General features: G+C 43.4%; 1 protein-coding gene across 1 annotated transcript; it reads left to right on the top strand.

Moving 5' to 3' along the window:
* Window positions 1-423: 423 nt before the first annotated feature.
* On the top strand, window positions 424-15777 carry LOC149844551 (uncharacterized). Its single transcript, XM_089994767.1, has 5 exons — window positions 424-1179; window positions 2461-3042; window positions 11158-12229; window positions 12560-12847; window positions 12947-15777. The coding sequence occupies exons 1-5, from the start codon at window positions 683-685 to the stop codon at window positions 15578-15580; spliced, it is 5073 nt and encodes a 1690-aa protein (XP_089850893.1). The 5' UTR covers window positions 424-682; the 3' UTR covers window positions 15581-15777.
* Window positions 15778-17140: the final 1363 nt, after the last annotated feature.

Below are 17140 nucleotides of genomic sequence, written 5' to 3'. Positions count from 1 at the left end.
TAAAACGATATATGTTATACTCGAACAAACCATATCTGGAACCCAGAGATGGTATGAAATTTAACAAACCATATCTGGATCAGTATACTAACTGGACTGTTCGGTCCAATTAGGCTTCCTTTATCACCAAATTCGAGTGAAACCCAACCCATTGATAGCCCTATTCATAAATTAATGTTTGCAATTCCAATTAATGGTGTAGCCATCAATTCCAATTACAATTTTCATAAATTAATGTTTGCAAGATTGCTATTGGAGAGAGTTTTTGCTGTAGTAAACTTTTTTGAATAGGTAAGTATCAGAGGATGGCAAACGGATTATTTTATTATTATTATTGTAGTAAACTTTCTTTTCTAGGTAAACAGGAGATGCTTTCCAATTCAAGTGCAGAGTCAAAGGCTCAATAAGAGAGAGGATCCGAGGGTGGGTGACATTAGCAATGTCACTCCGCCCCTCTCTGCTGTAGCGGACCCACAAAGGGGCGGGGGTGTGGTTGTGAGAGTGAGAGTGCGTGGATTCTTCTCAACCACAGAAAATTAATGGTGTGGATATCAATCATAGCACCTACAAAAATCTTTCTTTTTTGGAGAAAGATTCCTCACTTTCTTTCTCTTGCGTTGGATGAAAAGCAGGTTCAGACTCTGATATCATCTCTTGCAAAAGATCTAAAAGACTTTGAACCATGTCATCTACTTTCAATACTTCTTCATTTGAGTACGACGTCTTCTTGAGCTTCAGAGGCACGGACACCCGCAATGGGTTCACTGGACACCTGTTTGAAGCTCTGAAACATAAAGGAGTCCGTACTTTCATGGATGACGAGGAATTGGAGAGTGGAAAAAGGATTGACGAAAACCTTTGGAGAGCGATCGAACGCTCTGCTCTATGCATAGTTATCTTGTCCGAGCACTATGCCGACTCCAGATGGTGCTTGAAGGAGTTGGCTTGGATGTTTAGCTGCAGCAAGATCATCTTCCCCGTCTTTTACCACGTTGCTCCTTCAGATGTTGGCGGACAAAAGGGCCCCTATGAAAAAGCATTATGTGACTATGAAAGCCGTTGTTGTCTACACCCTGACGATGAGAAGTATATCGAAGCGAAGGAAGTGAGGGAATGGAAGGAGGCATTGACGCAAGTTGGTAATCTCAAAGGCTTTGATCTTGTCAAAAAGTACAATGGGTACATCTCTCTCTCTCTCTCTCTCTGCGGATAGTGGTTGCTTCTTGTGGCTAGGAATGAAATGGATCAGATACGGGATTGGTCGGGTTATGGTTGACCCATACTGGATGCCATTTTCAAGAGTGAATGGCTTCAAAATCACATCCTGATCGGGCCAACTTGGATCTCGTAGTACAGTTATAGATCTATTTATGATATTAGATCTTGCGGTACTTTATCAGTTGAGGATGGCAAAACCTATTGATTTGAAAACCATAAATTATGTGTACAACCCCAAACTGAATCAGAAAATATTTGTTTACCCAATCCGTCCTCCATGCGTTTAGTAGCTAGCTAGCAGCCATTTGTGCTGTGAATATGATCTTTGATTCAGGTGTATGTTAGGGAGACCAGATTAAGTACCTTGCTAACTACTGTGTCCAATCAATGGATTCCTCGCATCCCTACTTGGTGAGAGTAGATCTTAGGCATCCATTAGGCTCCGTTTTGGGAGCCCTGTTTCTGGGAGATGAGAGGGGAGATGGGCCATTTTCAATTGGAGGATGTTAACAACTCCAGCCTCAACGCCCATTTACTTTTCCGCTCCCATCTCCAACACCGGCTAAAGTAGTAGATCTGCTCTAATAACCTGACCCCTTTGCACCCTTCAGTTTTGTTACATATCTTTAAGACTTTTGCATATGTTATTGTGACCGTTTTGCATCCTTCTTTGGGTTCCTTTACCAGTTTTAATTCTTTAATTTTCTCCATTGAAAGTGGTTTTAAATGCATCTGGCCTCAAAATTTATAGCTTTTATTCTTTCCTAATTGAATTGGAGATGACAACCTTTGGAAAAACCTGATCCTTTTTTCCAACAATATCTAGAGAGACCTGATTACAGATGTGGTATTAATCCACATCCTGGTGATAATGTAGACCAATAATCCTAGCTGTTGGTTGGATGGGTAGGATTGAATGCATGACGGATCCAATCCTATGTCAAATATGTTGGGATCCATACTCCTTCGTGAATCCTTTTTTCAACTAAATGTGTTATCAAGTAACAACACTCACCAGTTGCCCGAGTGGGAGTGAGCTTGGTGAGAAGATGATGAGCCCTTCATCTCAGGTTCGACTCCCACTAGATATGCATGTATAACTGGTCTGAGGTTTACCTCGCAAAGTGAACCAAATACCATAGTGATTTCTTTGATGAAGATACATATGAAAAATGTTTAAAAGACATTTTCTCATTGCATCTCTTCTCTTATTGGTGTTGCTTTAACGATTAAAACATGCAGAAAAGAGGCACAATTGATCCAAATAATCGTCAAGGAGGTTTTGCAAAAGTGCAAATGCAATACATTGGATCTCATCAAGCACCCTGTTGGAATTGAGCCTCGAGTAAACAAGACGAAGGAATTGTTGAACATCTCTTCTTCATTTGAGTACGACGTCTTGTTGAGCTTCAGAGGCACGGACACCCGCAATGGGTTCACTGGACACCTGTTTGAAGCTCTGAAACATAAAGGAGTCCGTACTTTCATGGATGACGAGGAATTGGAGAGTGGAAAAAGGATTGACGAAAACCTTTGGAGAGCGATCGAACGCTCTGCTCTATGCATAGTTATCTTGTCCAAGGATTACGCCGACTCTCAATGGTGCTTGAAGGAGTTGGCTAAGATGGTTCGCAGCAACACGATCATCTTCCCCGTCTTTTACCACGTTGATCCTTCAGATGTTCGCCGACAAAAAGGCCCCTATGAAGAAGCATTCCGTGAGTATGAAAAGCATATCAAAGAGGAGGAAGTGAGGGAATGGAAGGAGGCATTGACGCAAGTTGGTAATCTCAAAGGCTTTGATCTTGACGACCAGTACAATGGGTACATATCTCTCTCTCTCTCTCTCTCTCTCTCTCTCTCTCTCTCTCTCTCTCTTCAGCGGTGGTTTCTTCTAATCCTGCGGATCCTGGTTGAGTAGGCTTTGTTGTTTTGTTGCTAGCTGTAGTTTCTTTTCTTTAGCTTTGTTTTTTCTATATTTTAGTTTTGTTTCTTCTGTGTTCGGTTCATGGGTTCAACATTTTGTTGATCTTCATGAGTATTAATGTTGATCTTCTTTCGTCTCTCTCTCTCTCTCTGCGGTCCTCTATGAGTGTTCTGTTTTGTGTTAGTGGTGTTCTCATGCTATGCTGTTGTGTTTGTGCTTGTGGGTCTCAACGCTTTGTTGAGTTTCACTTTTAAGTAACGTTGATCGCTTTTCGGCTCTCTCTTAATCTCTCTCTCTCTCTCTCTCTCACCTGAAGGTAGTTCCTTTGAGCTCTCTCTCTCTCTCTCTCTCTCTCTCTGTTTGCTCTCTCTCTCTCTCTCTCTCTCTCTCTCTCTCTCTCTCTCTCTCTCTCTCGCTCTGCTCAATGTGGTTAGCAGATACCACCCTCTCTGCTCTCTCTCTCTCTGAGAGATCTACCCTGCCGGAGACCCTTCCCCCAACTTGCCGGAGATCTGCGACCATATCTCTCTGCTACGTGCTTGCTCCATCCCCCACCTATCACCGGGATTCACCTAATCCACCGTCGCCGCCCACTGCATAAAGATGAAAATGAAAATCTGCTATGCCGTATCCCCTTTCTTGCCTGCTCTACCTCTCTTTTGATTTCGTGGGTGTGACTCTCTCTTTGCTCGGAAACCCTCACACGACACCACATTCTTCCCCCCTCACCCGTCTCCTCCTCCAACCACCGGCTACCGCCGCCGGTGATTATCCGGCCGGTTCCACCTCACTCCCCCGTCAGGGCCGCCAACAGGCCGGCGGCACCTAACTCTCTCTGTTTTGTTTTGTTTCCCTGTTTCCGGTGCCACACTCCCCCTCTTTAGATTTGTTCTCCAGCCATCCCATCCGACCCCGCCCGCCACCACATTCTTTGCCGCCTCACTCCCCCGTCGGTCCGACGAACCCTTCCGCCGAAACACTGATCCCTAGTGGAGGATGGCCACCATATGGCGAGCGAGTCCCCTCTTTCCGTCTTTAGACTCTTAATCCCCTCTTTCCTTGGAGATGGCTGAACCCTTCTGATGTAGCCGTTGCCGACTAGTCCTGGCGGTGGAATCATCTCCCTGTGCACGGCCGCCCTGAGCAGCAGCCACCAGCCGACAACCCCAACTCCGCTCCATTTTCTGTTTGCTGCTAACACCAACTCGGCCACACGCGACATCCACCATGCCTGAGCTGCCTCCCTCGGCTCACGATGTCTTGTTCTTCCCTTGATTTTTTTTCCACTGACGATGCACCACCGCTGCCTCCATTCGGCGACCCCACTGTTTTCCTTTTCTTCTCAAACCCAAGTCGATCCTCTCGGTGGGACCTCGTGTTTGCTTGAGCCGTGTAGCCACACATCCAGCGGCTTCAGCCTTCCTCCAGTTTTGGGTTTTGCGAGCAGCGCGGTGCTTATTGCTGCATAACCCGTGGGAGCCACGGTTTCATTTTTCTCTCTTCTCTCCGGTGCCGAAGGGAAGGCCGATGCTGCCATTCTGAGCCCAGGAACCGTCGACGTTTGCCTTCGGTGGTTTTCCAGTTTCGTCGAACGCTGCAGACTCGAACGGAGGTTGCCCTATCTTGTGCTGCGTTGGTTGGTCGTGCCGATCACCACCGGAGCCCCCGACCCTCGCAGGTGTGCCTCTATCTTGTTTATTTCCTTTTTCAGAGTTTCGTAGGCTCCTTCATCGGTGCCTTTCGTCTTTCTGTTATGCGCCCCTCGTCTAGCCGTTTTTGGGGACTTGCTCCCGATCTCCCATTGAGGGTCAACCAGCGAGCCCTACTTTTCATCAAGGAAGCAGTGAACGATTGGGGTGCAGCTTTTGTGCTTCGCCGATGGGGATTGGATGTCGTCTTGCCTTTCAGACTCAATCGTTGGTTCTTCTCTAAGCTTTCAGAGTCCCTCCGATCATGCCTAGATGTGGGCTCTCTTCGTATTTCAGACATTAGGTTTTTCCTGCAAGCTATTAGACGGGAGCCTCTCGAAGCGTGCTCTGTTAAGGCTTTGCTTGTTTCTCCTTTCTTCATTCGTGAGCTTCCAGAATGGGTTGCTGATCGAGGATGGAAGCAGGTCTCATCTACTTGGCAAAGCTCCTTCCATGCTATTCGTTATAGATCTCAGTTGAGTCGTGCCAGGCCGGGGGATTGGTGGTGTGCTAATTGTTTTTCTTTGAATTTTCATAAACGTTGTGATTGTCATAAGTGCGGCTTATCTTTTCTCTCTCGTCGGCACCCAGTCTGGAAGCGAAGACGATCTAACACCTCTCATTCTCATTCATCGGGGATGAATCTAGTCTCTATAGATTTTTCTGGGGTGGTGCGTCATCCGGCAAATCGGAATCCTGAACGGCCTTCCCAAAAATTATGCTTCTCGCCATGGGTGCAGATTGGCAATCTCCACAACCCGGCGATTTCATTTAATGCTGTCAAGATTGGGTCTATCTGGGTCCCAGTCGAGCCGCAGCACTTTGGGCTATCTTTTCCGTCTATTGCTCCATCTATGTTAGACTCTTCGCCAGCTTTTGATGGCATCTCCCAACCTTTGCAAGTTCTGCCAGGGGTGGGCCCCAAAACATTTGGGTCTGCCATCAATGCTTCATCTCTTGGAGATTTGCCGCTCACTATTTATAATGCTCAGAGCTCGACGTCTGATTCTTTTAGCGCTAATTCTCGTGGCGGACTGATGGCGCGGTTGGGTAGGTATGCTCGTGGGTAGCAGAGAAATTTTTTGCCATCCTCGTCATCACGAGCTTTGTCTAGGGTGAGCCCACAAATATTTGACCATGATAGCAATGCTTTCTCTAATGGAGTTCAGTCGTCAGCTTTTTCTCAAGCTCGAGGCCTGGTATCTGCTTCTCTTTGTACCAATTGCCATTTCAGCTTGGAGGCGTGGTTGGGCAGGCTTGCGCGTGATGGACAAAGGATGAATTTGCTATCGTCCCTTATTATTTTTCCCTCCAGACGCTATGACTATCTGGTTATCAATCTTATTGCGTTTAATGTTAGAACCAACATGGCAATCAGATGCATGGTGCTTGGCTCCTCGGTTCCTCGTCCTTTCCCTGTATCGCATTATGTCTCTGAGGTTTTTTCTTCTACCAAATCTTTTGGTATTCCGCCAGACGCGGTCTCCTTCATTAGTCCAGCACAGGGTCAGCAGCATCCTAGTCCACAACCCCTGGGTGTCACAGTTGTCGATGCAGCTAAGTTGCTGGATATCTCTCTCTCATCTTCACAGCTGCAAGCGATAGCTGTTGATATGGATTCTATGATTTCAGATATTTCTGCGATTATTGGGGACTCTCTCTGCAACTCTGGTGGAGCAGATTGCGAGCAGTTGGGCATTTTCGATGGTCACTTGAGGTCGTCTGTCAGTGCTGGTGGTCAGCGAAGAAGGATGCCTTCATTAATTGTTTCGGCTACCGATGCTAGGTCCCCAAGAAGGTCATCTCGGTGCCACCAACCACGGGTTTTTCCAGATTTTGTTCCATGAAGACTGTTTGTTGGAATGTTAGGGGCTTAAATTGTCCCACTAAACGCCTGTTTCTGGCTAATTGAGTTAGGGAGCAAAAGCCCGACCTTCTTGCTTTATGTGAAACTAAAATGGAGGTCATCTCGCTCGTGGTCGTTTCTAGCATCTGGCAGGGAGCTGACTATTTCTATAAGCCAGCGGTAAATCATGCAGGCGGTATCCTTATCTTGGGAAAGCAGTCTTTAAATTTATCACAGCTGGATGTGGGTCTTTTCTCTTTGTCTGTTGCTTTCAATTTGCAGGCAGTTGATAGAAGAGTAGTGGTTTCTGTTGTTTATGGTCCTAATCTCGCCGCCATGAGGCCCGCTTTTTGAGATGATTTGGATAGGGTTGTCGTTTTCAGCGCGGATTGTCACCTTCTTATGGGGGATTTCAATTGTTTGTTATCTATCCATGACTCTAATAACCTCGTAATTCCCAATCCCTCTATGCGAGGTTTCCAAGACTTTGTTCACCGTCATTCTCTCTACCCTATTCCTTTAATCGGGGAGCGCTTCTCTTGGTCGAATATGCGGTCCCGTCCGTGCTGTAGGGTCCTTGATAGGGTCTTTGTCACACCTAATTTTTTGGACCTCATTCCCGACGTTAAGTGTGTGTTGTTTGCTCCCTCTATCTCGGATCATGGGCAGATCATCACTCATTGGGGAGATGGCTTTCAACCCACTAGGAGCTTTGCGTTTGAAGAATGGTGGCTTCAGGAGCCAGATTTTCTCACGGTTGTTACTAATTCTTGGAACAAAATTGTTGATGTGCATTGGGCCGCGCTACGTGTTCAAAATAAGCTTTCTCGTCTAGCTAAGGATATCAAAGCTTGGCTTCATAGTCGTAAGGTGGAGAAATTTCAGCAAATAGCCGCATGGGATCAAGAGATTTCTCAGTTGTATCAGTCTATGTCTTCTCCTGACTCTCTTTCTGATTTGCAACTTCTCAATCTTCAGGCCAGGTCCTTAGAATTAACCATGCTCTTGAAAAACTGGAGGATCAAAGAGGAAATTCGTTGGAAGCAAAGGTCTAGGGTGAAATGGCTTGCGGCTGGTGATGGCAACACTAAATTTTTTCACTCATATGCTTCCCATCGTCATAGGAGGAAGGTTGTTCCTTCTATCTCCATTGAGGGTGTTTCTTATCTCAATCAGCACGTTAATCCGGCAGTCTCGCTATACTTTAAGGACTTATATTCTGCTTCGTTAACTGGGGAGGGTGTCTTTGGTAATTTCCTAGTTGGCTCAATTCAGCTTGAGCAAGCCAGATATATGCAAAGAAGGTTCTCTGAAGATGAGATTTTTTCGGCCATTAAGGATCTGTCGGGTTGGAAAGCGCCTGGCATTGACGGGTTTCATGTCGACTTTTTTAGAATCTTTTGGGACTGTGTTAAATCAGACGTGGTGAGTATGTTCGATGAGTTTCATCGTAACTCCAGACTGCCTTATCATTTGCATGTTGCTATTATTTCGCTCATTCCGAAAGATGATGAGGCCAATGATATTTCTCGATTCCGACCTATCTCAGTTATGAGTGCTCTCTATCGGATGTTTGCCAAAGTTTTGGCGAATAGGTTGAAATCGGTGGCTAACCAGATTTTTTCAGACTCTCAGTTCGCCTTTATCCGTAATAAGAGGGTCCAGCACTCGTTCATCATGGCGTCCGAGGTGGTCCATTCCTTGCAGCATAGCGGTCAACCTTACTTTGTCCTTAAATTAGACTTTCATAAAGCTTTTGACTCTGTGCATTGGCCATTCTTATTTCAAATGTTAGCAAATTTCGGTATTGGTCGTCGTTTTTCTGGTTGGGTGAGAGAGTTGGTCTCAAATGCCCAGGCCATGTTAAATATCAATGGTATTAGAGGAGACCGGTTCAAGCTAGGGCGGGGTTTGCGGCAAGGGTGCCCCCTATCACCTTTGTTGTTCAATGCAGTTGCTGAGGGTCTTGTGGTCTTGCTTAAGCGGGCTGTTGTATCGGGTTTCATTGATCCTTTGCAGGTTTCCGACTTCCCGGGTCATATTCTTACTTATGCTGATGATATGATCATTTTTGGTCGTGCAAATGTTCAACAGATGCTCAGGTTCAAGCTTATCATTCAGTTCTTTCTCTCCATGTCTGGGCTTTCTCTAAATGAGACCAAATGCTCTATTACCATGTTCAATGTTAATGCCAATATGCTTGCAGCTGGAAAGAGAATTTTTAATTGCACTACTTCTAACTTGCCTATTATGTACCTTGGCTTGCCGTTACAAGTGAAGCCTCTATCTTCAGCAGCTTGGGCTCCGACGCTTCAAAAAGTGAAGCGCAAATTGCTTTCGTGGCAGTCGTCTTATCTCTCTAGCGCTGGACGTCTAACCTTAGTCAGACATGTTCTTTCAACTATTCCAGAATTTTTCATGTCTCTGTTTGTGATGCCTGTGGGAGTAGAGAAGCAGCTGACGCGCTTGCTGGCAGACTTTCTTTGGTCTGGGTGTAAACTCACAGGTAAGCGTCACTTGATTGGTTGGCGTTCAGTGGTTCTACCTCGGCGTATGGGTGGTTTAGGCATCCCGGTGCCCAGACTGCGAAGCATTGTTCTTGTCGCCAAGCAATGTTGGTTGGCCCACCAACCGGATAACCCTTGTGCTAGTTTTCTTCTTGCTAAATATGGGGATCCAACTCTTATTCCGGTTCGTCTGGGAACCCGAGGTTTGGCGCTCTCGCACTTGCGTAAATCGTGGTTGAGGGCTTTAGCCTGCTTTAGAGACCATTTTGAGGTCTCCGGAAATTTTGGTCAGTGGTTGCAGTGGGCGTTGGCTCCAAGCGGAGAGTTTCTCACCAAAAAAGTCTATAGATCGTTGCTACCGCCAGGGGCTGATTGGTTGCCCGAGGATGTGCTTTGGGCGAAGGGTCCTTCCCCCCGTTCGCGAGTCCTGGCTTGGTTAATTTTGCACGATAGGATCCAGACCCACAGTAATTTAAAGAAGTGGGGCATTCAACTACCGAGTTGGTGCGTGCTTTGTCAAGCTGCAGAAGAATCTACGTTTCACTTGTTCTGGTCTTGCCCAATATTTATGGAAATCTTTAGTAGAACCTGGAGGCATCCAGAAGTATTTGTTAAAGAGGAGTCATTTGCGCTAGATCTGATATTGGGGCCGGTTTGTATTAGGCGCAGCAAGAGGTGGAGGTTCATCTGGCGGACGTGGTTGCTTACCTCTTGGTGGTTTGTTTGGATGGCGCATAACGATGCTCATTTTCGTCATATTCGAGTTAACATTCAAAACCTGGTGCATAAAGTTTTGGTAGATGTTTATGCGATCTTGCGTATGCATCTTAGTGATCTTCCACTCCCTCCTGCTGATGCTACCTATCCTTTGTCACAATCTGGGCACGCGGCTATGGCGTGAGCCCATTTTATCTGTCTAATGTTCTTTTCTCTTGTGCTTTCTTTATTTGTTTTGGCTTTTGTTCTTGTTCAGTTCATGGGTTCAACATTTTGTTGATCTTCATGAGTGGTAATGTTGAATTACTTTCGGCTCTCTCTCTCTCTCTCTCTCTCTCTCTCTCTCTCTCTCTCTCTCTCTCTCTCTCTCTCTCTCTGCGGATAGTGGTTGCTTGTTGTGGCTAGGAATGAAATGGATCAGATACGGGATTGGTCGGATTATGGTTGGCCCATACTGGATGCCATTTTCAAGAGTGAATGGCTTCAAAATCACATCCTGATCGGGCCAACTTGGATCTCGTAGTACAGTTATAGATCTATTTATGATATTAGATCTTGCGGTACTTTATCAGTTGAAGATGGCAAAACTGACAGCTCCTACCAACTTGGATCTCTGGGTTCCTTTACCAGTTTTAATTCTTTCATTTGCTCTATTGAGCGTGGTTTTAAATGCATCTGGCCTCAAAATTTATAGCTTTTATTCTTTCCTTATTGAATTGGACATGACAACCTTTGGAAAAACCTGATCCTTTTTTCCAACAATATCTAGAGAGACCTAATTACATCCAGTCAATCAAACAGTTGTGGGATTAATCCACATCCTGGTGAGAATGTGGACCAATAATCCTAGCCGTTGGTTAGATGTGTAGGATTGAATGTAGGACGGATCCCATCCTATGTCAAATATGTTGGGATCCGTACTCCTTCGTGAATCCTTTTTTCAACTAAATGCGTTATCAAATACCAACATTCGCCAGTCGCCCGAGTGGGAGTGAGCTTGAGGAGAAGATGATGAGCCCTTCATCTCAGGTTCGACTCCCACTTGATATGCTGGTATCTTTTAAGACATTAACTGGTCTGAGGTTTACCTCGCAAAGTGACCTGGTTCTCGGTGGGGGCTCCTCATCATAAAAAAGAAAAACCAAATACCATAGTGATTTCTTTGATGATCATACAACTGAAAAATGTTTAAAAGACATTTTCTTATTGCATCTCTTCTCTTATTGGTGTTGCTTTAACGATTAAAACATGCAGAAAAGAGACACAATTGATCCAAATAATCGTCAAGAAGGTTTTGCTTAAGCACAAACGCAATACATTGGATCTCACCAAGCACCCTGTTGGAATGGAGCGTCGGGTAGACAAGATGATGGAATTGTTGGACATCGAAGCTGAAGATGTTAGAATGATAGGCATTTGTGGGATGGGGGGCATCGGGAAAACAACACTAGCCAAAGTCATCTATAATACAATCTCTGATAGGTTCGATGCTGCATGCTTTATTGAAAATATCAGGGAAGCAGCAGGACAACCCAATGGGCTGGTCACGTTGCAAAAACAACTCATTTCTCAGATTGCAAAAGTCGATTACCCAGAGATATATGGTGTGGATCAAGGTGCAAGCATAATAAAGCAGAGATGCCGTTGCAAAAAAGTCCACATTATTCTTGATGATGTTGATAAAATAGATCAACTTAATAAATTGGCTGGTGAACGAGACTGGTTTGGGAAAGGAAGTCGGGTCATAATAACAACGAGAGAGGAACACGTACTAAATGTGCATCATGTGAAGGATCATGAGATTTATAGGCCTGAAGAAATGGATGCAGAAGAATCACTTGAGCTCTTTAGTTGGCATGCTTTCGGGAATAGCCAGCCTCTCGACCAATTTATGAAGATATCCCGAGAAGTAGTAAGAGTCACGGGTGGACTTCCTTTAGCACTGGAAGTATTGGGTTCAGAGTTGTTTGACAAGACAGAGGAAGGACAATGGGAAGAAATGTTGGAGAAGTTGAAGCGTGTTCCTCACACTAGTATTGAAGGAAGGTTGAAAATAAGCTACGATGGGCTTGACCAAGAGCAGAAGACAATATTTCTCGACATCGCATGCTTGTTTATTGGTAACCAAAGAGAATATGTGACCGATGCACTCAAAGCGTGTGGGTTCGCCTCCAACCTAACAATTCAAGTGCTCTTGCATAAATCTCTCTTGAAGATTGGTCAATATAATTTCTTGGTGATGCATGATCAATTGCGAGATATGGGGAGAAACATAGCCAACGGTAGCAGGATATGGGATCGATATGATGCATTGAATGATTCTAAGGTAATAAATAATTAATGGTGCAATTTATTTACTAATAGACGTAGATGGAGCTAATTTCTGGGCATAATGCAGAGATTGGCCACAAGTTTTGTTTTTTTATAATTTTTCCCTTTTTGTCACCTGAAAAATTAGAGGATAAGTTATTATGGCCTAGAAAAAGGAAGGAGGCATGACAAATTAAGGGCAAAACTGAAAAGAAACAAAATAAATTTGCTATTTTTTTGTCATATTTTCACATTTGCGGTCATATATGGTATCATGCAAAAAACCTTAGCGTCAATGTCGTTCTCTATTTCACAACTTGACAGTGTACATGTTGGGCACATCCAGGGATCAGAAAATATTGAAGGCCTCCTTATTCATGGTCCTGGTTATTTAAGTGATGAAGCTACCAAAAGTCTGAGCACTGAAGCTTTCACCAGAATGTCCAGTTTGAGATTGCTTCGTATCAAAGGAGTCAATCTTGAAGTTGATTTCAGCAAAATGCCCAAAAGTTTGAGATGTTTAGAATGGCATGACTGCATGTTAGGATCACTACCAGAGGAGTTCGACCTCAAGCGGATTGGGTATCTCGACTTATCAAATAGTAAAATAGTGCGACTATGGGATGGAAATAAGGTTAGTATTTTAATTAATGTTTATATTTCCTTCTTTCTTTCCACTTTTTCAATTGTGATTCCTTCCTTAAACATGACAACGGTTTTTGCATGTTGGCAGGTCTTCCATGGTTTAAGAGTTCTTAAGCTTGAGTATTGCCATGAACTTCAGAAATCTCCTAATTTTGATCGTTTACCAAATTTACAAAAACTCTCACTCTGGGGATGTAAGAAATTGGGCTCACTTGATGAATCCATTGGTCGTCTTACGGAGTTGATTGTCTTTAACTTATTTGGTTGTGAGGCTATCACTTATCTGCCAGATTCAATTTGCAATATGAAGAAGTTACGTGAGTTGAATCTTAAAGGAACAAAAATTAGAGAGCTGCCCCTTTCTATTGGGTCCCTTCACAATTTAGAGAAGTTGTTTCTGACTTATTGTGATAGGCTAAGAAGCTTGCCGGATTCAATTGGGAACTTGAACAAGTTACGTGAGTTGGATCTTGGTGAAACAAAAATAAGTGTGTGTCCCCTTTTTATTGGGTCCCTTCACAATTTAGAGACGTTTGTGTGTGGTTGTGAAAGGCTAAGAAGCTTGCCGGATTCAATTGGAAAATTGAACAAGTTACGTGAGTTGAATCTTTGTTTAACAAAAATAAGAGTGTTGCCCCCTTTTATTGGGTCCCTTCACAATTTAGAGAAGTTGTTTCTGTATGATTGTGATAGGCTAAGAAGCTTGCCGGATTCAATTGGGAACTTGAACAAGTTACGCGAGTTGGATCTCAACGAAACAAAAATTAGAGAGCTGCCCCTTTCTATTGGGTCCCTTTACAATTTAGAGAAACTATCTCTATATTGTTGTGATAGGTTAAGAAGCTTGCCGGATTCAATTGGGAACTTGAACAAGTTACGTTACTTGAATCTTCGTAAAACAAAAATTAAAGAGCTCCCCCCTTCTATTGGAGCCCTTCAGAATTTAGAGGAACTATATCTGGATGGTTGTGATAGGCTAAGAAGCTTGCCGGATTCAATTGGGAACTCGAACAAGTTACGTGAGTTGAATCTTAGTGGAACAAAAATTAGAGAGCTGCCCCTTTCTATTGGGTCCCTTCACAATTTAGAGAAGTTGTTTCTGTCTGGTTGTGATAGGCTAAGAAGCTTGCCAGATTCAATTGGGAACTTGAACAAGTTCCGTGAGTTGAGTCTTAGTGGAACAAAAATTAGAGAGCTGCCCCTTTCTATTGGGTCCCTTCACAATTTAGAGTATCTGTCTCTGTCTTATTGTAAAAGGCTAAGAAGCTTGCCGGATTCAATTGGGAACTTGAACAACTTAAATAAAACACAAATTAGAGTGCTTCCCCGTTCTATTGGAGCCCTTCAGAATTTGGAGGGATTGTATGTGAGAGGTTGCCACAGGCTAAGAAGCTTGCCGCATTCAATTTGGAAACTCAAGGGACTAGAGTTGGTCGATTGTGAGTCATTGAGAGTGCTACCCGATCCTATCGACGATCTCAAGACTACACCTGAATCAGTTGGCGGTTTGACCAAATTTGAGGAGTTAACATTCGACAACTGTAGATCATTAAGAGCGTTGCCTAATTCCATCGGAATTATGAAAACTCTGGTGTCTATTACCATTTCAGAGGCAAGCATAGAAGAGCTTCCTGATTCTATAGCCTCTCTTTTGAACCTAAAGACATTGAAGATGACATGTTGCCGTAGACTTAGACGCCTGCCTGATTCAATTGTGGGGTTGATTGAACTGGAGAAGTTAATCTTATCGGGCTGTAAGCAAATAAGTGCATTGCCTCATTCTTTGGGGAATCTGGTAAACTTAAAAGAACTCAGTTTGGATCGCACCCACGTTAAAGAGCTTCCCAGATCCATAGTGTCCCTTGAGAAGCTGGAGAAGTTGGACATCCATGGTACAAAGCTGACAACTTCACTTCCTTTATGGGAGTTGAAAAGTTTAAAAGATTTAATGGTGTGGGATATTGACGGTGAAGTGGAGGAAGTGGACCTAGAAAATAAGATTGAGAGCGACGGTGAGGAATATCCCGAAGAAGGTGAAGAATCTATAGAGGAAAGCAACGAAGGTGAAGAATCTGCAGAGGAAAGCAATGAAGAGGAAGAAGGTGAAGAATCTGCAGAGGAAAGCAACGAAGGGGAAGAATCTGCAGATGAAAGCAACGAAGGAGAAGAAGGTGAAGAGAGTAAAATTGAGGAAAGACCTGAAGAAGAAGAAGAAGAGAGTAAACTTGAGGAGCGTCCTGAAGAATGCCACAAAAAAGTAGAGGAACAAGTACTGATAAGTGGATACTCTAAAAAGACCCAAGAGTACAGGAAGATCTATCGCCAATTTCCCTCTTCCAACTACTGGACATTGCTCCTCAGGGTTGGGAATCAAGAAAGGTGCATAAAACTGCATCAACAGGATTATCTCACGCCAGGTCTCAGGGGATGGCCAAAGCTGATTTTCCCTAGTGATTTTGTCCTTGAATCAATCAGCTCAGTATCTGATGAGAGGGACACTGCTTCACCATCGACATTGGAAGCTAATGCAGACGCTACTGTCGCTATTGTTGTAAACGATGTGGGGTCACCATCCAGAAACATTGGGCATGGAATCGACACTACAATAATCGGTGAGGAGGAGACGCCCTGTGGAATCAATCAGCAGCTTCCTGAGCCATCTTCTGTCCATGGAAGAATCTTCTGTTGTATGTGCCTGCTCAAATGGTTCTGCAGAAGCTAACGAGAAGGTGATGAAATCGCTTCTCCGAAAAGATGCACACCTTTTGATTCCTCTACTCATGTTTCCTCAATGTTTGTTTGTCTCTGTTTTTCTTGCGCGAACTGGCTGCAGCAGTATAAGGAAAAAAAAGTGCGTGAGAATATTGTCCCTAGGAAAGTAATGGTGAAAATTCTAGGTTGTTTACTTATTTTATGTTTTATCAGGAGTCGGAATGACAATGGTGGAACTGTGAATGAGCAATTCCTCAGTTGGGGAGTTAAGGCTAGCTTCTGATCACTTATTTAGGCTTGCCTCTGTTCTATGGGTAGCTCAACATGGAGCTTTGAGACAATCTCTTAGCGAAGGTCCGTAATCATATAGATCTTGAACTATGACTTTTGTTATTATTCGGATAATGGTGTTCATTTGGGGTTTTGTGTCTTTTCTTTTCTTTTCTTTTTACTATGGGCAAGTTACGTGAGTATATTGGGCATACCCCATGGATTTAAAATTTAAAATTTTGTTTATTTCTGATGGTGTGTACTTCCTGGGTATGTTCATATCTGAAATTCGATGTGGATTTTTGTCATCCTTGCTCTAAGAGACTTTCTTAGCAAAATATGCACAACTAAGATGGATTTTTGCTGAATGGATTTTGTGGGATTTTGACAGACAAGCAGTAAATTGTTGTGGTAAATACGAAACTATCACAAGGCCATGGATTCAATCGGATGGCTGAAAGTTGGATATTCAATTGGTTACCGTTATTAAAACATATTTAGGTTTTATTGCTTATGCGTCCAGGGATGGGAGCGGTCATTTCATGCATGTTGATGTATTCAAGAAAGAAAACGACTTGGGCATGCCAGAAACGGAGGTTCTCAGTGACATTCTTGATCTGAAGGATGCTCAATTGAAGAGTATCGATGTATTTGCAGTTAGCAGAAGATGGATTGGCCAGGACACGTCTCACAACTCAATCATTTTGCTTGTGGTTTTATCAACGGTATTGGCAAATCAAATGAATATTTTAGATAACATGGGAAGCATGACAATGATAGCTTAACTAACTAGTCCAAAGAAATAAATTGTACAACTCAATATTATATGACAACTCTTGATTAATTAGATGATAGTTATATAGTTTCCCACAAATTTCTCCTCTATCAAGATAACTAGCAGCATGCAACAAACAAAGGGATATTAACCGTACCAAATACTGACTAGTGGGAACATGCTAAATGAGTTTCTTTTTGTTTTTTTTTTTAAATTATGATCGTACCAATGTGATCTATGTACTTAATTTTATAGGGATCAGCTCTAAAAGTGTTATATTCCGATACATGGGTGGGTTTTTATAACATTAAAAAAATCAACAGTACAAAATGTTTGTAAAAATGTTAGGCTTCAAATATCATTTTTTTCATCGAAAACACATGATCTAGGTGTGAATTTCTTGTAAAACGACCATGCCCGACACATTTGTGGGGGTGGGAATTGCAAAAAAACACCTAAAGAGTAAAAAACCCATCTAACATGTTTTATTTAACATATTTCATTTAGCACAGGCCCATTTCTCAC

Source organism: Nuphar pumila, chromosome 2 (genome assembly GCF_984573655.1).
Source record: "Nuphar pumila chromosome 2, dmNupPumi1.hap1.1, whole genome shotgun sequence".
NCBI lineage: Eukaryota > Viridiplantae > Streptophyta > Magnoliopsida > Nymphaeales > Nymphaeaceae > Nuphar > Nuphar pumila.
Note: the sequence above shows the minus strand (reverse complement) of the source record. Positions and strands in the feature narration are given on the sequence as shown.